Source organism: Bombyx mandarina, chromosome 17 (assembly GCF_030267445.1).
Source record: "Bombyx mandarina strain Sakado chromosome 17, ASM3026744v2".
Taxonomy (NCBI): domain Eukaryota; kingdom Metazoa; phylum Arthropoda; class Insecta; order Lepidoptera; family Bombycidae; genus Bombyx; species Bombyx mandarina.
Genome location: NC_143223.1, coordinates 2,935,200 through 2,960,122, shown reverse-complemented (window position 1 = coordinate 2,960,122; position 24,923 = coordinate 2,935,200). Strand labels below are relative to the sequence as shown.

The 24,923-nt window shown below is 38.5% G+C and overlaps 1 protein-coding gene and 1 non-coding gene across 7 annotated transcripts in view; one reads left to right on the top strand and one right to left on the bottom strand.

The window, feature by feature from the left end:
* LOC114241322 (uncharacterized) overlaps positions 1-24,923 on the bottom strand; it is a 49,464-nt gene that overhangs the window by 13,240 nt on the left and 11,301 nt on the right. For 3 of the 6 annotated variants that reach the window (XM_089734259.1, XM_028172122.2, XM_028172126.2), the window contains 10 exons: positions 15,550-15,576; positions 13,993-14,275; positions 11,652-11,719; positions 10,058-10,264; positions 9,363-9,493; positions 8,131-8,266; positions 6,975-7,093; positions 3,038-6,899; positions 1,188-1,344; positions 64-253 (listed from right to left, as the gene is read on the bottom strand). In XM_089734259.1, the coding sequence (XP_089590385.1) occupies positions 64-253; positions 1,188-1,344; positions 3,038-6,899; positions 6,975-7,093; positions 8,131-8,266; positions 9,363-9,493; positions 10,058-10,264; positions 11,652-11,719; positions 13,993-14,275; positions 15,550-15,576 (5,180 nt within the window). The remainder of the gene's footprint in view (positions 1-63; positions 254-1,187; positions 1,345-3,037; positions 6,900-6,974; positions 7,094-8,130; positions 8,267-9,362; positions 9,494-10,057; positions 10,265-11,651; positions 11,720-13,992; positions 14,276-15,549; positions 15,577-24,923) is intronic. The other 3 variants (XM_089734260.1, XM_028172124.2, XM_028172123.2) reach the window with 2 other exon arrangements.
* TRNAT-UGU (transfer RNA threonine (anticodon UGU)) lies at positions 2,724-2,796 on the top strand. The gene has a single exon. It is a non-coding gene; the product is annotated as a tRNA-Thr (tRNA).

Sequence of the window (24,923 nt, the reverse complement as noted above, 5' to 3'; positions counted from 1 at the left end):
TGTTCTTGAGTTATCACATACACTATTTACGGATATAATATAATGTGTAACTTGAGTACTCACTCGGCGGTGGGCGCGTCTTTGTGCAGTGTGTAGGTGTGGTTGTGAGTGTGCAGCGAGTACGTGGCGGGGGAGGGGGCCGGGGAGGGTGCGGGGGAGGGCGCGGGGGAGGGCGGCTGCGTGCTCTGCTCGGTCCAGTTGTTGCAGGGCTCCGGGTAGCTTTCCGACGATTCCGTTAGGAGAGAAGCGTTCCCTGTTCGAACCAATTACATCTTAAATTTCATTAGTTTTAATGAATGTCTAAAAACCGACACAAAGCATAAATAGGTACTGGTGGAAGGACCTTTTGTGAGTCCACACGGGTAGGTACCACCACCCTGCCTATTTCAGCCGTGAAGCAGTAATGTGTTTTGGTTTGAAGGATGGGGCAGCCGTTGACTGAGACCTTAGAACTCATATCTCAAAGTGGGTGGCGGCATTTACGTTGTAGATGTCTATGGGCTCCAGTAACCACTTAACACCAGGTGGGCTGTGAGCTCGTGCACCCATCTAAGCAATAACAAAAAAAAAGGATAACATTATTCACTAAACACCTGTAATACGATCAATCACCCACCTTGAGATATGAGTTCTAAGGTCTCAAGTATAGTTACAACGGCTGCTCCACCCTTCAAACCGAGACGCATTACTGCTTCACGACAGACAGTGGTGGATTCACACTGGGGGCAGTCGGGGCAAGTGCCCAGAGCGGCAAATTTGTTAGTGCGGCAAATTTTTGAAAGTTAGAAAAAAAACAAATATTTATTTATGTTTTTGATATATATAACATCTTGTACGGACCACAAATGTCCCCATTGCAACTATTAATATGTATGTGTGAGCGATAATTACATTGCAGTGATGCTACGTCAGTCTCGGGATTATCGAGTTGCCCAATATACTTTAGTCACTTAACTCAATACGTGTCTTATGAATCCTTGCCCGATATTGACTCAACAATCTAATAAAGTTTCTGCAATAAATTAATTCCAGTAATGGGGCGGATCTTTTTCCGGTGCCCAGGAGCGGCATTCAGTTTAAATCCGGCCCTGACCCGCAGAAACAGGCGGGGTGCTGGTACCTACCCGTGCGGACTCACAAGAGGTCCTACAACCAGTAAAAACATGTATATACGAGAGTGTGCTCACAGTTGGCGTCGTTCTCGTAGGCGCAGAGCTGCTGGCCGGTCTCCTCGGCGATGGGGCTGAGCGCGCCCGGGTAGGACAGCACGAGCTCGGGCGGCGCCGGCAGCTGCGCCGTCCACTCGCCGCGCTCCGCCTCGCACTGCGGCTCTATGGCCGCCACCTGCGCACCACGCGCCTTAATGTTACCTCCACTTTTTAATTATCTTTTTTTTTTATTGCTTAGATGGGTGGACGAGCTCACAGCCCACCTGGTGTTAAGCGGTTACTGGAGCCCATAGACATCTATAGCGTAAATGCGCCACCCACCTTGAGACATAAGTTCTAAGGTCTCAGGTATAGTTACAACGGCTGCCCCACCCTTCAAACCGAAACGCATTACTGCTTCACGGCAGAAATAGAGAGGGTGGTGGTACCTACCCGTGCGGACTCACAAGAGGTCCTACCACCAGTAATCTATACTAATATATATACTAATCATACTAATCAGTATCTATACTAATATTATAAAGCTGAAGAGTTTGTTTGTTTGAACGCGCTAATCTCAGAAACTACTGGTCCGATTTGAAAAAATCTTTCAGTGTTAGATAGCCCATTTATCGCGGGAGGCTATAGGCTATATAACATCACGCTAAGACAATGCAAGCGGAACACCCATAAAGAATCGGAGTTTTTTTCCCTTTTGAAAGCTTCCGCTGCGTGCGCTGCGGAAACGGTTAAAGTTTCGCTAAAATAATGTATGATAAAATTGTTCCCCTTTAAAAGATCTAAAAAAAAATCCGCAGCAGCATAATATGTCTATATGTTAAGGTTGGCTTATTATAACGTTTTATGGTCGAATTGATAACTTCCTCTTTTGAAGTCGGTTAAAAAGCGTGATTTTGGTACCTTAAATAGCTCCTTAACATTCTATTATTCAAAAATATTTTCATTTCCTACGTAAATGAAGAGGCGGGTAATATTTAGCGTTATGCCAAAGTAACTATTCCACGCGGACGAAGTCGAGGGAAAAAGCTAGTATATTAATACGTGAAGCAAAAACTTTGTACCACTTTTAACGAAAATTGTGCGTACGGAGGAGTATGAAATTTCACACACTTATAGAGAATATAGAGAAGGGGTGCAGAATGCATATTTTTTTTATTGTGTTGTGTGCATATTTTTTAGTGAAAATAAGCTCAGCACCAAAAGGGTTAATAATAAGGGTTAGTCTTTGTCGAACCTACGAAATTGCCGTTTAGTATACAGAAAGTTGAAGTCATTTTTATATGTGTGTATTGATGAATAATGTACAAAAATAGTGAATACAAAACAATAATCAATAAGTAAATGACAGACTTTGAAAAAAGAATTCCTATTTTTAAATTAACATTGATTACGTTTCGAATGGCCAGTATTGTAAAACGGCAACATCTTAAGTATTTTATCTATTATTTTAAAAGTTAACATGTATGAAATAAAATAATCTTCTGCACATTGACTAGATTATAAACAATTCGATAAATGCAAAAGCAATCCTTAATATTATTGACTACGCTCGTAGCCTCCATAGCTCAGGGGTTAGAGCACTGGTCTTGTAAACCAGGGGTCGAGAGTTCAAATCTCTCTGGGGGCAAACACTTTTTGTACTTTTTTACGATTGAATTATTTCAATTATATTTTAAAAAAAGGCTTTCGTCCAACTTTGTTACTTACTGGAAAATTTAAAACAATTATTTTCAATTAAAAATAATAATCGCACCATACTTAAGTATATGAGTATACCACTAATGTTATTCCAACCGATTTTAAATCAATAAAATTTTGAGCAGTAAATTTTTTCTGTTTCAAAAAGATTAAGTTATTGGTGAACTCACCTGAGCTAGAGGCAGTTTCAATTCGAGTTCATTCCTAAGGGCCTTCACACACTCTTCGTCCAACGTTAGGTCCTCTCGCAGATCCTCTACAGACCCTCCGTTTCCAGCTAAAATCGATTCCTCGAGTACATCGTCTTCAAGACCTTCAACCGTCAAAGGCCCAGAATATTCAATGTTCATATTGTTCTCGTTTTCGGCCATCGCCAACTTCGAAGTTATTTGTAATTCTATTTGATTTAAATCGATTTCGTTCTGAACGGCGTCGACTTGCTCTGTCGATTGTGGGAGCTCTTTAGGCACGTCCAAGTCGATATTAACTAAATACTTGTGATGAGATGTCGAGGCAAGGAACACTCCGGGTGAATTGGGAGGCGTAGATGGCGACACATGCTTTTCGGTCACAGAATGTCCGCTATTTTCGGTGTTCGTTTCGGTCTGCGGGTCCGAAATACTAATTTTCGGTTCGTTTTCATTAACGTCAGGTTCAACTTTCGATTTCGACTCGCTGGACGTGATATCGTAGAACTCGTCCTGACATATATCCGGTACTTCGTTCAGGAAATTAACGTCGCGTAACGGCGATGGAGTTTCAAGATTCATTTCGCTGAAGTTGGACGAAAACGCCAACAATTCCTCTTTTGGCAGATCTACCAATTCTGATTTGACGCCTTTGTATATTTCCAGAGAACAGTTTTCAAAGGGCCCCAACACTACTGAACTGTTTTCGTCGAAAGTGTCAGTGGGGTGACTTTTCGTGGGCGACTCGAAAGGACTTAGGCTTTCTGGAACAAACGTTTGTTCCAACTTAGTCAGTGTCACACCAGGACCGTAATCAGGAACTTTTGTTTCTGATAAAATATTTTTTATTTCTTCATCTTTATTGATCGTGTTATCGGCAAAGTCTACAGAATTATCGCTTCCTAAAGGTGTACTTGAGACCAAACCTGTTTTAAAACAGCTCTCAGCGTTTAGTCTCTCCATGTGGAGGAAATTATCAATTTCCTTAGCTACTTTGACGGTAGGTAGATCCAGATAAACTGTAGATTCATTTTTCAAGAGAGAAATATCTTGTAAGCCTGACGAATCTAAGCACAAAGGCATTGCCCCAACGTCTCTGTTCAGTTTAGTAGTTTGTTTCAACTCACCAGAGTTTTCAACGAGATCCAAATAGACAGTGCTGTCATTTGACTGTTCTTTCAAATCGTATATCACATAATCAGATCTAGACGTGTCTATCGTATCGTTTTTTGTAGTATTTCCATTTAATTCGCATTTAAAAATCTTATCACTATTTTGTACTTCTTCAGGTGGCAAAAAAGACGATTGACTATTATTAAAAATTTCAGATTTAATGTCTGAATGAATAATGGGATTTTCACTAAACGTGCTTGCCTTATCAGATTCTATATTTACATTATTTTGTACTGTACTAGGTGTCTGTTCGGGGGAGAGAACAGTTGAGTAGAGTGCTGTAGCATGATCAATTTCCTTAGGAACTCCTTCAATGCAAACATTACTGTCACACGAATTTTCAATGTCCATAGGTAGTTTTGTCACTTCTACATTTTCTAAATCTATCTTTTCAAAAGAGTATATTGTATTTTCTGATAATATTTTATGTTCTTGTGTACGTTCTGCATCTAAACAATTCGGTGTATTTTCTAAGGTAAGATCTTTCGTTTCAGTCTTATTATTCATTTCATAATAATTTTCGATATTTTTTACTCGGTCGTTCGTAGCTGTGGGTGAAGATTGTGTTATTTCTAAATCATTTAAACCTGATTCATTCGTGGAGCATGTTTCTTTTGCTGTACCACTTTCAAATGATTTCAAATCAACTTGCTTGATAGATTCAGCCTCAATAAAATCTAATGTTGCTTGTACATTATTTTGTAACATGTTACTATATATTTCTTCACTATGAACATTTCCATCGTTATTTATGTCCTCAACTATATGAATTTGTTCATTTGATGTATCGGTACTCTTTTCGTGATTTTGTTTATTCGACTCTAAGAGCAGAATAACTTGACTTGATGTTTCAGAAGTTGGAAATTGTTCAATGTTATTCAAATCGATAGGTACTTCTTCTATATTATTTTCTATGCATTCTATTTTATTTACTTTACTTTTCGGAAGATTCATTTTTATTTTGGGTAGATCTTCTGTTGAAATTGATTTTTCACCTAATTTTAGAAATGAAATATTTGATGTTTCAGTATCCTCGTGCGTATCAAGAGCGTTAAATTCTTTTTTTACACTTTCACTATCGACTGTAAAGTGTATAGTATCGGATGTTTTGTTGTACACATTTTCTCCTTCACTTTGCGCTTCAAGTGAACTTTCACAAAGTTTTATTTCTTCTAAATCGTTAAATTTTACTACATTTTTAACTATATCTATTTTGTTAGGATCACTTTTAACAACATGTGACTCTACTAAATTATCAATTACGTTTTCAATGAGATCACTAAATTCTACGTTTTGTTTATTATAACTACTGCTTGATTCGTTTTTTGAGTCTTCTCTTTCAAGCCCTGAATTTTCACATATAAGTTCATGTTTATTATTTGTATGTAAATTAGGCAAGACATTTTTATCTACACTGTCTAATATAATATCATTTTTCTCTTCAATAAACTCTCCAGCCTCCTCACTAGATAGTAGGTTATCATCTAATGACTTAGTTCCTTCCTTAACATCAATTTCTTTGTTTACATTACTATCACACTTAAACTGGCAGTCTTCACTTCTAACATGCTGTATATTTTCACTTACACTAGATATAGAGGACGCGCACAATTCCTTCAATTTAGGTATCTCACTATCACTATTAGCTACTTTATCATTTGGCAATACATTTCGCACATCTACCTCGTCGTGCGCTACTTCATCAAGATCAAGAGGAACATTTAGTCCAGAAATTCCAGTACCAACTAAATCTTTTATAGGTGTTTCTGGAGTGAGATTTTCTAACGTTTGTTGACTGATCGTGTCGCTATGCCTTTCGAATGAGTGACTCAACGTCCCGATTGTATCACGGTCGACATCTTCGTCTTCTGTCTCGTCTTGATTAGTATCGAAACCAGCGTCTAGAATGTTCTGGAAATTATTGATACCGGGTGATTTGACTAAACTAGACTGTACCGGATACTCTTTTTTACAGTCCAAACTCAAATTGTCCCTTGAAGGACTAGCCTGATGACTGGATTCAGAGCTTGAAGTTTTTTCAGAATTCAGCATATTATCGAGATTCTTAATGACGTCGCTGACGTCTTTAAAGTAGCTGACGTCGTCCTGGCTCCCCGCCATGATGTCCTTCACCCAGGGATCAACTGAACTATCGGATTTATCGTTTTCTTTTTCTCTCCCTTCGTCGAGTTGCATATTTCCTTGATGGCATTCGAGGGCGGCCATCTCGTTGTGCGTGAGGTAGATGTTCCTGACGTCTTCCAGCGATCCGTGGAGGTTGGTGAGACTCTCGGACTTGATCTGTACGGACAGGGGATCCTTGTCCGACATGATACTGCTGGATCTGGAGACGGCGGTGTCCATGTCGATGCTGAGCGTGTCGTGTGCGGTGTGCGCGTCGTCGAGCTCGCGGTCGGAGCCGGTGAAGTGCGAGGCGACGGAGGTGGAGGGAGCGTGCACGATGGCGACGTGCTCGTCTATCTTCGGTATCGTGTTGGGTTTGAGTCGTTGCCAGCGTTCCTCGAAGTCGCTGGTCCCGAAGCTCCCGTCTTGCGACAACTCTGTAGTCTCCGTGTGACTTGTGTACAAGTGATCGATGAGACCGTGAACCTGGGCGGAAGTAGGACGAGCATCCGGATTGGTGTTCCAGCACAGCTGCATCACTTGATATCTGTAATTAAACAAATATATGTAAACTGTGGGTCTAATTATAAAAATGCTGCTTTATTTTTCTTATAATACTAACAGATGATTTCTGTACGGGCAGGGGAGGTCGGGTAGCGGCGGCGGTAGAGCGACGGGTGTTGCACCCCAGGCGCAGACCTCCCATATCAGATTTCCTAGGAACCATACTTCACTGCTGGCCTGAAACAAATAATACAATATTATGTTTAACAAAAATCACGAATCCTGCTAAAAAACTTTCGATAGATATGAATAGATACTTTATTTTGGACATATTAATTAGACAAGTGACTAGGAGATGTATGGAAATGGTAGTACAAGGTAGAGTGGGAAGAGGTCGATCGAAACAGACATGTGAGAGTGAATGACGATATGATAGTTTAAGAGAACTGAGTGTTGAGATGACAGCTGATAGATTTGGTCCCCACCTAGTGGAATAAGGTGGAGATGAAGAAGAAGAAGAAGTGGCCAAAAAGTTCTAGAGGGGCGGGAATGCGTTGGATGTGGGCTGCGCAAGGCCAGTCATTATGGTGAACCTTGAGTGAGGCCTATGTCTAGCAGTGGACGTCTGTGGGCTGGCGGCAGCGACGACATATTGTTTTTTTTTTTTTTCAACATTTAACATTGATGGTTTCGTATTCAGTGGGGGTTTTTTAATGGATTTTATGACCTGGTAACTTAGACTTTTAAGTCATGTCTTTTTTTAATTTATATTCTTATTTTTATGAAAAATGATAATATGGAGTGAAATGAAATTAAATGAAGATGATTAATTTGAGACATTAATCAACTGGGATGAAATTAAATGAAATGAGATGAGATGAGATGGTATGGGATAAAGATTAAATATAATCTTAGTAAAATGGTGGTCATTTACTCTGATTTTTTCAGTGGACTTTTTGGAAGATTCCGAGAAGTTACGTCTAGTGGCTTCGTTTCATTTTCCTACATTTATGCACTTTCACAGATATTAAACAGTTCATAAACCTAAAGAAACACTAAATAGACAAAATAAAACAAATCACACAACGTCACTCCTCGCGTTCCCGCCAAAAAGTCTCAGAATGAACAAATTCAAATTCAAAATCATTTATTTCAACTTGGATGTCATCAAAAACACACTTGTTGAATGTCAAAATGTAAAAGAAAATGTTAACTCTACCACAAACAAATTAACAAATTCACAGATTGCTAGACTACTCGCACAGATTACCCACCGTGTACAGAGGCGGGTGTCTCCTCGTCTCGGGAGCGTCGTGTTCGTACGGAGATTCGGCATTCGTGTACCGTCCCAGCACGGCCCGCGCGTTGTCCGCCTCGCCGCGTACTAGCACGTTACCGCTCCATAGATTCCTGAAATTTACAATTCGTACCAAAATATATTTTAGAATTTTTTTATTTATTTTTATTGCTTACATGGGTGGACGAGCTCACGGCCTACCTGGTGTTAAGTGGTTACTGGGGCCCATAGACATCTACGACGTAAATGCGCCACCCACCTTGAGATATCAGTTCTAAAGTCTCAGTATAGTTAAAACGGCTACCCCGCCCTTCAAGCCGAAACGCATTACTGCTTCACGGCAGAAATAGGCAGGGTGGTGGTACCTATCCGCGCGGACTCGCAAGAAGTCCTACCACCAGTAAAAACACGTAAAATTATAGTTTGCGTAATTACTGGTAGTAGGACGTCTTGTGAGTCCGTACTGATAGGTGCCACCACCCTGCCTATTTCTGCCGTGAAGCAGTAATGCGTTTCGGTTAGAAGGGCGGGGCAGCCGTTGTACTGTTTAAAGTGTGACCTTACAACTCATGTCCCAAGGTGGGTAGCGGTATTAACGTTGTAGATGTCGTCTACCCACCTTTTTTTTTTTTTTTTGTCAGGAGGAAATCGCCGGACTTGCGCCCTTCCCTGGGGATGGAGGGCGGGGACTGTCGGAGTCGAACCGACTAAAACCTCCTGTCTCTCAACAACCAACGTCCAAACCTCGCATGAGACAAAACTCATGAAAAGGCAAAGGGGGGAAAGTGAAGCGTTTAGTGCGGAGCACATCTCTCCCATCACCCTCCCCCTCGGGACGCCGGACTGGTGGTCGTCGGCGCCACGACCACCAGCCCTCTCGGTCGGCAGGCTATCCGAAGCCCGCCTAGATGGCGCCGGTTAGAATGGTCTATCCTACGGAATACCCCGCTGGGTCAGAACCAGCGTGGGTTGAGGATAGCCGGCCTTCCATCACCCGGATGCTCATGCGTAAAACGCGTGCAGAGCAGCGTCTACCCACCTAAGCAATAAATAAATAAAAAAACAATTTACTGTTTGTAGGCACTTATTTAACACAATCTCCGGAACGGACAAACTATCCAATAATTTATTAAAATAAAAATATTGTTAGCAGAAAAACAAATCTAAAGGAATTATGTTGAGATTAAATCTGATAGTACGAGAACGTACCCGTACAAATGCCCCCTGGAACTGAGATAGGAGAGTCCGGAAGTGACGTCACACATCAACCGCAACGGAACCCCGCTCTCGTTCAGTATCGCCATCTTCGGTCTGTTCACTGTTAGGTATTGGTGGAGATCCTGCAAGTAAATAAATCAGTAGGTAATTTAAGTTAAGTAACATTATGGATAAGATATCATGTCGGTATATTGTCGATGAAGCTGAGAGAATAATCGAAAATTTTCAGACGTATGTACATATTAAATGAATTTTAATTACGCACAGTCCAAAGTGCTGTGATAACTTTACTTTATGGTTGAGCGCAATTTCAATATATGTGACGTCATTTGTGGTCAAAATGAAAGGCAAGCTATTACACCATTAGCCACATATGGATTATGGCCATGCATTGTCATAGTGGTGGTATCTACCAAATGAAACACTGCTGTTGCTAGAGCAGAGGTTAGAAAATTCTCTCAGGCTGAGCCCCCCTGAGCTCGCCACTCAGTCAGGGTGAAGTCAGAATAGCTACTGGATATTTTTTATGTCCTTTTGCACAGACGAGCATACCTGATGGTGAGTATTTACCATCGCCCATTGGACTTCAGCAATGCCAGGAGCAGAGCCAAGCTGCTGCCTACAAATTGCCGATTGCCTATTACCGTATTCAGTGAACTAAATTATTATGATTAGACGTCTCTTACTGTACTGCACAATTCGAATATGACAATCCATGGGTCTTCCTGCAGACACCTAGCGACGTAGCCGAGGATAGTATCGTGTCGCGAATCCCGGTACAACTTGGCTTCGTCTAAGAACCTGGCCTTGTCTTCTAGATTAGCATTCGGGTTGAGTATCTTCACGGCCACCGCTTTCGTTGGGCCAGCATCGTCGACCTCACCTTCCACCACCTGTAACATGGTAGCGTTATAGGTTAATCATAAAAATTGATAGCTAAAACTATTTACTTACTCTTATAGAAAGAAAAAAAACTTAATATTGCAAACAACAAAATTAAGTGATTTTTCACACCTTTTCTAGTGTACCTTTGTACATTTACTAGATGATGATGCACTAGGTAGGTTTCTATCTAAGCTGGTAGCCTTGAGAGGCTATGCCGGTGTAACCGAGCGAGTAGGTGAGCTCTCGAGGCTCTAACCTTGCTAACACTAACCCTAGCAAGAGCAGTGCTTCGCAGAATCTACCACTGGATCAGATGCGCGACCTAATGAAAAAATCCGCCGTGAAACTCAGTGGGCTTTGTTTATGGGTTAGTAGGTGCTTTCATAAATTCTATCTAAGCAGTCATTTTTTCTTTACCTGTTACACTGTTATCACATCCTAGATGTGTGTATGTAATTATTCAACGACATAGTGATCGCAGCACTAACTATGAGATGACCTGTTGCGCCGAGGGTCGAGGGTTCGATTCCCACATCGGGCAACCGTTCGTGTGATAAACAGGTTTGTTTGCTCTTTGTCTGGGTGTTTATTATCCATACATTAATATATATTTAAACCTATATAAGTAACGTGCATACGTCAAGTACATCAGACTTCGGTACCCATAACACAGGTGAGCGGTCGGTTCGTTCTTGGTCGTCTATCTAGTTATTTTAAGAAAGGCAGGGAAGGGAAGGGAATTTAAAGGGAATTTTGAAAAATGAGCACTGCCTGTGAACGGTCTTCCTCGTTCCTTTTTTCATTTGTTTCTTTTCGAATCACACCTGTCAAATCTCTCTTTTTTTTCCACAGGAGAAAACCGCCGGTTCCCCATCCACGGAACGGGTGGTTATGTGGGAGTTGAACCTCACTAAAAACTCCTGCCGCTCACAGCCGGCGCCCTACCCCGGACCGGGCCGAAGCCTAGTCGGAGTTATTAGTCTTATTAGTTTATGTCTAGTCATTGTATGCCCTGTCAAAGAGGTTGCACGCCAAGACAACAGGGAATCCTAATTTAAGGTCGGATAAATGTGCATGATTTGTTTCCAGTTATTTATTAATTTCTTTTAACTAGTTCTTCATTTCGCGTCAGTACCCTATATCGTAAACATTACTAATGTTTTTTTTCGCTTTTTCTCAAGTAATGACTAATTTATAATTTATCGAAAAGGTTCTAAATACAATTCTTTATCACTCATTGACACCTGAACATTTTATTAGACAAGTATTTTTACGAATAAAAAGTCGATAAAACAAAACAGCTCTAAAGTCGAGTCGAGTTTGCCTGAAGCATGGTTACACCATTTATGTGTACCTAAATACTAATGTTACTACCGTTACTAACTTAATACTTACTCTGCCGAACCATCCACGTCCTATCTCCCGAAGGTACTGCAATTGATTCCTCGGGAAATCCTCCCCGCCTGAGAATAGAAATAAACACCATTTTATTAATTTAGAAGACACATTAATATAGCCAAACGTTTCACAACGATTATATCGACAAATGAAAAGCTATTTGGTCTAAGCAACAGTTTGCTACTTTACAGTCGAGCCATTTAAAGTTTAAAATTTGGAATAAATTGCGTGACAATAAAACTATTTCGGCTATTTGAATGACTAACTTCATTGAGATTCAATTAAAAACATCAAACTGTTGATACTAAATACCAAATAAAACGCACCTTTAATTTTAAACGACAAAGATAAATGTCGCGTTTTAAGGGAAATCTCGCTTAAACCATTTAGCCTTTCACCCCTCGATATATAATTTATATTCATTACGTACATATCCATCTTTTTTTTTCTACCTATTCTGATAACCTCGAGGCGTTATTCTAGATTCACCGAACTAGTAGGTGAGCTCACGGAGCTCAAACCGGGAGTGTTGCTAACACTGGCCCTAGTAAGAGCAGTACTTCACAGAATCTACCACCGCCCTCCTGGTTGAGCCTTTGCTCGCCCACCTGTCTTGGTGAAACTGGAAAGGCCCCCAGGCCACCAGTAATACTTCAATGCTAAAAAAAATCTACCACCAAATCGGAAACGCGACCCGCTGAGAAAACCCGGCGAGAATCTCAGTGGCTGTGTCTATGGGTTAAGCTCACCTAAAAATCTAGCTAATACAACGATAAGTAATCTTTATATACATAAATAACTAAACAATACTTCTCGCTACCACCAAGCCATCGTTAACTTGAAGCTCAAAATAAACCTGTACTGTGATTCTTGATTAACACCAAATCCTAACGCAAACAATAATGAACCGAACACAGACTCATTCATGGGAACTTATCAATGCTCGGTTGAATACAATGGTAACGGGTCGAGATGACGCACGATACGGTCGCTTAGCACACCTACCTCCATCATTGTTTATCTATTTATACGTGCTACAAGGTCGTGTGTGTGTATACAATTTAACCGACATTCAATTGAGTGGAAGGATTGATATCACTTTTTTTTTTCTTACCTATGCTAATAGCCTATGCTGATTTTACTGGTGGTAGGACCTCTTGTGAGTCCGCGCGGGTAGGTCCCACCGCCCTGCCTATTTCTGCCCTGAAGCAGTAATGCGTTTCGGTTTGAAGGGTGGGGCAGCCGTTGTAACTATACTGAGATCTTAGAACTTATATCTCAAGTTGGGTGGCGCATTTACGTTGTAGATGTCTATGGGATCCACTAACCATTTAAAACCAGGTGGGCTGTGAGCTCGTCCACACATCTAAGCAATAAAAAAACGAAAAAAGCCTTAAGAGGCTATTTCAGCTTCGCCCTAACATGTAGGTGAGCTCACGGGGCTCAAACCGGAGTGTTGCTAACACTGGCCCTAGCAAGAGCAGTGCTTCGCAGAATCTACCACCGCGGATCGGAAACGCGACCCACTGAGATGATCCGGCGAGAAACTCAATGGGCTGTTTCTGTGGGTTAATTCGCTCGTCGAGCCTTTCGTCGCAAGCGTCAGGTTCGACTAGGATGGTGACCGGTGCTTGTGGTACCTAAAAGCACCGTTAATGGGATGATATATCACGCTGCCCGTTTCTGGCCCGAAGCTGTACGTTCCATATTCAATCGCTTTTTTTATGATTGAAAATTTAGTGGTGGCCCGGAGGCCTTTCCAGTTTCACCAGGACAGGTCGGCGAGCAAAGGCTCATCAAGGAGAGGTGTATTCAATCGTATGAGTGAATGTTAAGTAGACTTTAACTTCTCTCTCAAGGCGGTTGGCGGCATTAGGATAGTGATGTCTATGGACTATTGCAACAACCAGTTGAGATTAACAATCTGGATATTTCCTGGTGATACTGTTTTTTTTTTGTAACAAAGACCAGTTACTATTTTTTTTATTGCTTAGATGGGTGGACGAGCTCACAGCCCACCTGGTGTTAAGTGATTACTGGAGCCCACATACATCTACAACGTAAATGCGCCACCCACCTTGAGATATAAGTTCTAAGGTCTCAGTATAGTTACAACGGCTGTCCCACCCTTCAAACCGAAACGCATTACTGCTTCACGGTAGAAATAGGCAGGGCGGTGGTACCTACCCGTGCGGACTCACAATAGATCCTACTACCTGTAAGATTTACTAATTTATAACTTAAATCGAATTTACATTCTTAAATAAAATTTTCCAAAACTTCCGACGAGGGTCCGCAAAACAGTAATTATTTAATTAAAAACGAGCACAAAACTCACTGAACCAGTCCGCGCATCGCTCCAGGGGATCGGCGACCCTCAGCTCTGTGGGGAGCGGCTCGAACTCCACCACGGACTCGCGGCTGATCCTGTTTCTCTCCTCGTTCTCGCTCACGATATAAGCGGCGGCATTGTTGTTGGCAATGTTCTGCATTTCACGGAGCGATATCGGGCCATTGTTGTTGTCTTCGCTTATGTTGTTGTTCGCTGGCTCGGAGAATCCGGAATCGGGAGGGATCGTACGTCGATTGTCGTGTAGGTGTGTCGCGCTCGCGGTGAATAACTAGAGAAGATAAAGCAAATTTTGAAAACTATGGAAAATAAAAATAACGCCTCAAAAATAATTACCGAATGGCGAAAGGATATTTGGTTTAAGAGACATTTTTTTCAAATTTACAGGAGAGCCATTTAAAGTCTAAAATTTGGAGAACATAGCATAACAAAAAACCTCTTCAGCTATGTGAATGGAGTAAACTTGTTTGAAGTTCAATTAAAAACATCGAACAGTTGATGCTAATCACTCCATAATATAAAACAAAGTCGCTTTCTCTGTCTCTATATCCCTATGTATGCTTAAATCTTTAAAACTACGCAACGGATTTTGATGCGGTTTTTTTAATAGTTAAAGAGTGATTGAGGAGGAAGGTTTATATGTATAATAACATCCATTAAATAGTGGAGAAATCAATAATAAATTACAGTATCCGAAGCGAAGCGAGGGCGGGTCGCTAGTATCAAATAAAATGCACCATAAATTACAAAAGAGAAATGTCGTTTAAATCAAATGTCCTTTCACCTCTCAATACGTTCCTATGTGGTTATTAAGTGATGTACCGCAATTCCCACTACTAGTTCTACAGAACACAAAAAAAAAACAGACAATCGTTTCTGGATTATTTTTACGATTTAAAAATTAAAGTATTGTTAACATTGTTAAGAATAAAAATAAACATGCAAATTACGTATTTAATTAAGGTATGCACGAACGTCATAGAATCAATATTTTTCAACATGTTTTCGTGGAAGACAGCCTCTACTGCGTCACAATTCTTTGTACACGATGTCTTCGTACAATTCGTGGAAGAATAGAGTACGTTTTATTCATTACCAAAATAATGTACATATTACTCAATAATTAGGAATTGTATTGCCAGAAATACGATCTCTTTCCAACAGATATTACATGATAAAGAATCTTACTAGAAAAAAGATCGAATATAGGACCACAAAACTCCCACTAATTGTTACGAACAGAAAGTGAAAAAGAAAACCATGGAATTGGTTATTCACCAATCCTTTAAACATTCGAAAGAATACGAAAATTAAAAGGAGAACATTAGGATCTTTTACAATTGATTATTAGATACAAAATACTACCTATTAAACTACGTTTACTATTGATTGAACAATTAAAATTTCACCAACACAATCTACTACCCGTCTTCCAACAAACAATATAAGTATTTAATGTATGAAATTACTTCTTCAAAATTGGTTTTAGTGAACGACAACAAAAAAAAACAAAAAAACTACGTGTGTTTTAAATTTATTGACTACCTGATTGTCCGCTCCTGAGTTAGGCTGCTGACAAACAGAAAAAAATGTATGATTAAACATGGTTAAAAAAGCACTTTTCGTTTTTACTATGTTTTTAAAGTTATTATTTCACTGTTGTCTGTATACACTCGGTTCCATGCTAATTTCAAATTATTACAATCTATACTAATATTATATTATATATATTATATTATTATATATAATTATAAAGAGGAAAGATTTGTTTGTTTGTTTCGAATAGGCTCCGAAACTACTGGACCGATTTGAAAAATTCTTTTTCCATTAGAAGCCGACATTGTCCCTGATGAGAACATAGGCTACTTTTTTTAATTTTTTTTTTTTTTGGTTTCATGATTTTTAATGTTTCCGAAGCGAAGCGAGGGCGGGTCGCTAGTGTTGTAATATATTTGTGAATATGCCGATATATTATGATGTGCAAAATGAAAGAAAGTAACTAAGTCTTACGTTTATTTATTTTATTTTCAAACAATCAACTAATATCTATACAGATATATTCTACTTCTTGTCTTGTTGTAGGGTTGGTGCAGCATTTTTTCTCATTCCATTCAGGCCTATCTTACGTCATCTCTGCAGTCACATCCCCTTTTCTCGCATATCCTCTTTCACGTAGTGTGTGAAGTGTTTTTAGGACGCCATAAAATCTATATAGATTCATTAAAATTAATTGCCAGCTGCATGACAGAACCCCCACTTGAAAAAGGCTCAATCGATTCGGCTACTTTATTTTGCGTTCGTTATAGTCGGGACAAGGTTTGTAATCAAGTCAAACCACAAAAATTTATCAATTCTAATCTAATCTCTTTTGTTACAACAGTATTGTAAGCCCGCACTGGCAGTTACCTTGCTTATATGTAAGGCGACGCGTGGGTATGCTTTTGTACTATGACACAGCACGCGTTAAGGACGATGGCGGTACGACTATAAACACCAGTAGCCTCTTAATACTAGATGGGGTCATGGGCTTGTCCATCCGTCAATTGTCATACAATTAGCGATAATCACAGCGGAGCGACACCGAGTTCCGCTGGTTATAAAAATCTTGATACCTTTATCGTTTTGTGCAATAAAAACCTTTATAACTGACTTTAAAAAAAAGGTGAACGTTTTCAATTCGATTCCGTATCTCAAATTTTTTTGTTGCTCAACCGATTTAGATGATTGTTCTATTATTGGGAAACTGGTGCTTCTCATAAATTCTATCTAATCAAATTTTACTAAAATCTGACCAGTAGTTTATTTAGTTACCCTTAATAGTGCATATTTAAATTCGATTACATTGATGATATTCTCGTTTGATTTTTTAATTATTTATTTCGTTTATGTTGTATGTTATATAAAATACATATTAACCAAATAATTCCAGATAGCCCTCAGTGTATATTGCTAGGAAACAAAATGGACATAAATTTATTGAAACGAGTAGTCTCACATTTCGCGCGTTAACGGTATAATACCAAGAACCCTGTCCCGAAGAGCCAAGTTTTAACTCGGTCGGCTAAACGACCCGCGATCATAAGCACGTACAAACAAGGAGAACTATATATTAACACGAGAAGCAAAAACTTTGTATCCCTTTTTACGAAAATTGCGCGGACGGAGGAGTATGAAATTTTCCAAACTTATAAAGAATATAAAGAAGTGCACAATGCTAATATTTTTTTAAGATAATGCATAAAAGACACATAAAATCAATAAAGAAAACATTACACACACTACTGTGTATTTTACACAACACATACGTATAAATATACTCTTTGTAAATTGTCAATTGTGAAACTTTTGTTATTCTTTATTAAAGTCTGTGGTCAAATTGAGAATAGATTAATATTATTTGTCTTTAACGTTATTTGTCTATAGTGTGGTCTTGGCGAAATCTGTGATTATAGAAATATAATAGTTTTTGACAATAGAACCAATAAGAATGTTCAAATTTATAATTTCAATCAATTATTATAGTCGAATTTCGACCACTGCGGGGGCCACTAGTTATTTTTATTATGCCATTAGAAAACCTTTTGAGATACATAAAAATTGGATCTGCGATCTCGGCTCGTCTCAACCACGAGCGCAGCATAATATGTGATGACATCTTACATCATGTCGAAACCTTACGCGGTAATGTTACACAAATGTTTAGATTCAAATATTAAAAGTTTTATGTAAATAATATACTAATATACGACTGCTTAACAAAGAAGTGTGATGTTTTCACGGTTTATGTACGTGTGTGTATGTGTGAGTTTTGTTTATTCCATTATAACTTCTCAATGCTTGAACGGATAGGAACATATGGAATATCATTAGAATCCTCACATCATCCCGAGAGACACTGTGTACTTTATTTCTAGTAGGGCAATCGTGTTTTTTTGTAAATGTAACATTTAAAGTGTTATTATCTCATCGTTTCTCTTGATAAAATGTTAATTTCTAATCTAAAAACTAATCTTCTGATAGTCGGTCTGATTATACAGCAGAAGCAATAATGTTAACTCGCTCTAAAGCTAGGATAGTCTTTATTGAGAATTCCTGGTCAATAGACTGAAAATGACTATTTAATTAGAAGACACGGTATGCGATGGTCTTCCCGAGATACTCAGTCAGAACGGTCGTAAGGTTGTGAGTAAATCAAACTGCAAATTGTGACTTTAAAAAAACGTTACGAGAATTCTTGGACATCATAAAGTAAATATAACTTAAGGTCAAGTATCAAGTATTTTTTATTAGTTTCCAAGCCAAATAACTGTACAACCCTCCTGATGCTCAGCATCGGTGATCGACGTCATAAGGTCTAAGAAATTTGAATTGTATAGTAGAACGGTTATTCTAATATAGATTCACCGAACTAGTAGGTGAACTCACGGGGTTCAAACCGGGACTGTTGCTAACAATGGCCCTAGCAAGACCAGTGCTTCACAGAATCTACCACCGGATCGGAAACGCGACGCACTGAGAAGATCCGGCGAGAAACTCAGTGGGCTGTGTCTATGGGTTAATTTACTCGTCGATTTCTTCGTTGCAAGCGACGGGTTCGGCGGGGACGGTGACCGGTCCGGTATAAAGAAAAGAAGAAGTAAAATACCAGAGGACATTGAGCAAAATCAATTTATTTAATTAAAAGTTCCGCAACTAATTGCAAAAAAAAAAAAATATATCGTAGCGTCGTCGCGTCGTTACCAAATTACTTTTCACTTTCACACGCAAAACGATAGCAACACTTACAGCTGAAGCTGAACTAATCCCCAGTGACGTCACAGTACACATAAAACGAGGCGCGGTAATTTGATGGGTGCGGATCGCGGGCGATGAATGAAAACGACATTGGCTTTATTACATTTACGACTATATCGTATGCGCTTTTTTTAACAGCGGTTATGTTTTGGCGATAGTTATCATAAAACTCAAGGTACCTATCTGACAGATGCCAGAATGACCGCTTACGACATTTTCAAGATAAATGTTCATTTAAACAAGTTGCGAATAATAACATTCGGACCTTATTATTTATTCGTAGATCCACACGATGAAAGATTTCGTGGTTTTTCCCAAAATGTCACTTTACAGAACAGGGAGAACATTAAGGCCGGAGCATCTAACATCTATACTAATATTATAAAGAGGAAAGATTTGTTTGTTTGTTTGTTTCGAATAGGCTCCGAAACTACTGGACCGATTTGAAAAATTCTTTCGCCATTAGAAGCCGACATTGTCCCTGATGAACATAGGCTACTTTTTTTAATTTTTATTTTATTTATTTTTTTGGTTTCATGTGTGTTTTAATGTTTCCGAAGCGAAGCGAGGGCGGGTCGCTAGTAGTTAATAAAACTAGACTCGGTAATGAAACCACAATCGTGGCGCGTATTAAACAAATAGTCATAGCCGACTTGCTTGAATCCGCACGTAATTCTTACAATCCTGTTAATTACCAATAGAACAGCTCATTAAACAATGTTATGCATAGTTGGACGTATTGGTAAATAGCAATAAACGCGAGGACAGATTAGTCGGATCTACTTGTTCACGAAAATATTTGTACGGATCAATGTGTATTTCCTAAAAATAGTCAATAAAAAAATACTTATAGTCGATCCTTATTATCTCACATCTGAAGATTTAACTTTACTATTATACATCGCGAGCTATCAATGCTGAGAACCTCTTAAATTCATTTCGACCAATATATGGTTATCAGCAAAAAATATAATGAAATTTACGTGACCTCTCTTGTATTTTGAACAGAAAAGTTGCGAAACAATTGAATTAGTTATTCATATTATCTGCTTTTTAATTTGTATACATGATTTTTTTCCAATGAAATAAAGTTTATGTGATAATTGATTGATCATACTCTTGTTGATAACCTTAACGCATTCATGTTTCATACTGTTCGCAGAGTCCTGCAATCAAGGTTTGCAACAACGTGGCATCTATTTATATTATGTACCGGATGTTTCGTAACTTCCGTTGTTAGCGCCGCGTTGTCTGTGCGCGTCGACTACCGCGATTATTAGCTAACTGTTTTGTTTTTTAGTCACGAATTCTATTATTTAAAAATAGAACATACATCTTTCCAATTTGATTTAGTACTTGAGTAATGTGTTTATTAAAAACTGATATTAGTACCGTAGAGTTGAAAGTAAGGACGCTTGATCCATTTTACTGGGAAGTGAATCTATACTAATATATAAATCTTCAGTGGTTTTTCCGGATGTTCCGTTATAACTACTGAACCATGCATGCGATTGACTTGAAACTTGGTATCCATGTAGAAAATACATGTACTTATATTATATGATATTTATAATAATATTTATATTATATATAATATATATAATAGATAATATTTATATGAGTGTAGGACTCCCTACACCAGTTGCTGGGGCCTTAATGATGAGAATCTTTGTGGGGGTGAGAAATAATAATGTTGATTTTAAATGCCCAGCGAAGCGGACGTGTACAGTATTAAAATTTGTGTAGCCCATATGTACCATGACGTAATTATTTTAGGCTGAATTTTCAAATAGGAAAAATAAGAACTACGAAGAAATCTATAATAATTTTTGTGATTAATTAATTACATAGTTCGAATGTCTTCCCATCTTCGGAATTCAATGATATCCGATAATGCTAGAACATATCCCAACGTTCTAATAATGTTAGTTTTTTTAAGGTATTATTATAAATTTCAAAGATTTTTCTAAAGATTAAAGCCTGCGCATATTATCGTCTTGAACATTCTCTTCGTCTTAATCAATAGTGTTATCTGTAAATAAAGAATAGTCTCGTAATGTGTTATATATCCTGTTCCTGTGGATACGTTAGAAACGATATTCGCAAATCAGCGCGGTAAAAAACCTTAAGTATATGTAATCAGATGCAACATTTGTATTAATATATACAGACATATCGGGTGCGGATTTAACATATTTTGATTAAATCGGAAATTGACTAAACTATATACTTAAAAACTAGCTGGCACGGCAAACGATGTTTTGCCATATAAATTATTTCTAGGAAAGATAAATAACCTAGATATCGACTGCAGCGCCATCTGCCGGGCTGATTTGTAAATCTAAACCATTCTCGAATCCGCCTGAAGGTACACAGAAAATTTCATTAAAATCGGTCCAGCCGTTTAGTGACAAACACACGCACAGAAGAAATTAAGAAATTTCGATCGGTTTTCAGTTACATCCGATCTATTAAACACACATTTATTATCCTGAGACGTTTATTCAGTATGTTCTATTCAGTTAGAAATTATGATGAGTACTAACGAGTCATTCTAGTGTAGTTTAAAATTTAATCATGCATCTGTTTTGTCTGCACGTAGATAATTAACAAATAAGATCTGCGTAATTGAAACAACGATGTAACGTTCAAGTCGCAGTGTTCTCACGGGTATCTACCAATTAAACATTAATTACAATGAAAATTCATGAATCATGCATTCAGTGGTGCATTGCTTGCTTCATTTTTATTTACAATCAGAGTACCTATCTTGGTTCTCATCGTATTGTAAGTGAATATCGATGATGTCACACGTGCAACGATTCACATAGCGATGTGAGTAAAAAGCTAAGATAATGCTGTCTCTAATACTAGTCATTTTTAGCACTATCACTAAAATATGCAGAGATTTTTGTATCTTAAAAATTTTTCATATCCTAAAATTACCGCTAAGTATTCACATTTTTAAATAATCATTGTATAATATGCATTATGTCCCGAGGGTATGTGGCCTTTTCCACAAATTAATATTATAATAATTCTACTCTCTCGTCTACTGTCGGTAGTGATAATTTTCAGGATACCACAAAAGGGAGACCATCCACAGAGCGAATGAAACGGCTCGGCAGACCGACGCGACGACGGTCCGAATTTTATTTTCCGGATCTTGTATATATTCAAAAATATCATAAATTATCGTTAATATCTTCGTTTCAAAATATTTTGTAACTGATATCTACCCGCTACGATAATATCCCTATCTGTTTATAAGTTAACCTTCGCGCCAACCCGTTTCCCGACGTGTCAAACCACGACTTACTAAAAGAGATAATTCCCAAAGGAATCTATCAAAGCCCAAAGAGGTCATCGAAACCCATACATAAATAGACCACGCCATGAATCGAAGTTCGAATTTAATTCCAATAAAATCGATTCTATGTTAAAAAGGATGAACGCGATAAGTACCGAGCACTTCGATTAATTAATCACACCACGAACAATGATCAAAATTAAAATAAGACAAAATATACTGGATATAACACTTGCAAATGCATCCATTCTTATTTTTATTTGTACATACGAATTCCAGACGGAAATAGATTCAAAATGAATGGCACCGAGTGTTCTTGCCAAAATAATTGAAATACCGACGTGGGCATTGACATTCTTTAGCACGAACCGTTGACCATACGGGAAACATGCGAAACTAAATCATACCAAAAATCATATAACCGAGCATTTTCTGGTATCAGGCTTCAAGTTACAGGGAACGAGCGAAGGTCTACATTATTTGCACACCAAAATGAGAATACATTATGTGAGAATCATACAAAAAAAAAGATATTTCATTCAGATAATCATTCACGAAAGCAGTTAGTCTAGGAGCTTTATCTTCTGTTAAAGTTGCAAGCCTATTGTTTTTTCTATTCAGAACGGCAAAAGCAGTTACGGCTCGCTTGTGCTCATCATCACTTATACACACCGATAACGTAGATTCAACGAAGCACTCCTCTTAAGAGTTGAACCCTTGAGCTCATCTACTCGTCCATATATAGTTGGAATAGCCTTATAGATTACCAGGATTTAGGTAGAAAAAAAAACTCAAACTTGGCGCTTTTTATAGTGTCAAATGAAAACGATACCGACCCAAACTGAAGGCTTGTGTCATACTGCCAGTGGCCCGACCAATTTTTAGCTCAAGCCCAAGGCGTTTGCAAAACTTTATTTTGGCCTTGGCTTTCAAATCACTAAAAACACTCCAAGATCTAAACCCCAAAGATTCCAATTATGCAAATGGCCTTTCCTCCTCCATGGACGCGTAAGTACATCTTCTTGGAATTAAAATTGATATAATTTAACCAGCCCTATTAGCTTCAAACTCAATAAATAAAACTGGTCACAATGGATTTTTCGTTCTTGTTTAGTTGAGATATAATATTTTTGACGACAACATTAACACGGTTTGTAACCAACTACAACCAACAACAAACGGGCCAACTAACACTGCGTGCATTGTGCTCAGGAGACCTCAAATCGTGCCCAGTTGTATTGTCTAGGCCCGTTCTGCAATTAACTGTGGCGTAACAATGCTCTCACAAAACACACATGCGAGACCTTTGTTGTGAGGTTCTTAGTTTCTCAATGGACGTCCACATACACAGCGATTTTTTTTAATAATAGAAAAATGTATGTGAAATGTATTTATGGTAGTGGTAGAGGTATGAATGTAAAGTACTAGCATTTCATAATTGTTTACGTTTTAGGATGTCCCAAGGATCTTGAAAATATTAATTTTATGAAAAATTTATTTGTCGAGTGAAGTTTCTTCGTGTTATTTTTGTTTTCATTATTATTAAATATACAATAGATTAACTTAAATAATTTGATAAACACTTGAGCAACGAATAACCTAACCTGGCGAGTTTGATAGCAAACACTACGATCTAACTTAAGTTTACAAACATATATGCATCTATAAAAACCATGCTCGATGCACCGGTTCGACACGCAATCAATATTTCGATACACAACGCAAGGCAAGTCATTAACGTGCAGTTATCAATAAGCGCCTCGTTTCAAGGCGAGCACGTGTTTCGTTGTATTGTAATTAGCGTGTGTGACTCAGAACGGACGATGCGCCAGCGCATTGTGTAGACGGTTTTATCTTTCTACCTCGCTGGCGGTGACACTGAGATGACACAAGATGTCGTTAATACAAAAGTACAAGCAACACCTGTGACTGAAATTCGAAAAAAAATCACAAAATTCATAAAACGATTTACAAATGTGGCCGTCAGCGCAAAAGTGGCCTAAACTATAATTCATATTCGTGCTTATGTATTTCAAATTATTTAAAACATAATAAAATTTGATGTAAAATCGGCCTATCCCTAGTTTCATGCATAAATAACAGATGACTTTGTAAACATCATTCAAGCGCGTATTTTTTTGCCTACGACTTATTCTAAATGTAAATCCGAACCTCCATACTAACTATGGTAAGCATAGGCCACTTTTGCGCTGACGGCCTTAAATGTCCAAAACATTGGTAAGGTTTTTAAGAATCTAGCAAATTTGAATCAAATACGCATGACGATGTAACAACAACCGATCTACAACACTGTTACTAGGCTGCACTAAAAGTATCGGGAATGGAATATTTCCACTGTTCCTGTCATATTAAAATCTTTTTAATTGAAAACTCCTTGGTTTTAAAAATCGAATACCATTTATTTATTTTAAAAAAGATTCTCGGTCTTGTCACGAGGTTTTGTCAAACTTGTTTAATCGTTGAGAAAATGGAATTGACTTGAGAAAATTCAAGAGCGCTGATATATTATAACTTTCGAAGTGGTTTAACACAAAAACAGTGTGTTGACCGGATGATTTCTGCATTTGGTGATGAAGCCCCATCCAAAACCACAATTTATCGCTGGTTTGCTGAGTTTCAACGTGGACGTGTCAAGCTCAGTGATGATCCCCGTCAAGGTCGTCCAAAAACTGCAGTCACCCAAGAAAACGTTGATGCTGTGCGTAAGCTGATTGAGGAAGATCGACATGTGACATACCGCGAAATTCAGGCAACTTTAGACATTGGCATGAGTCAAATACAAATAATCTTGCAT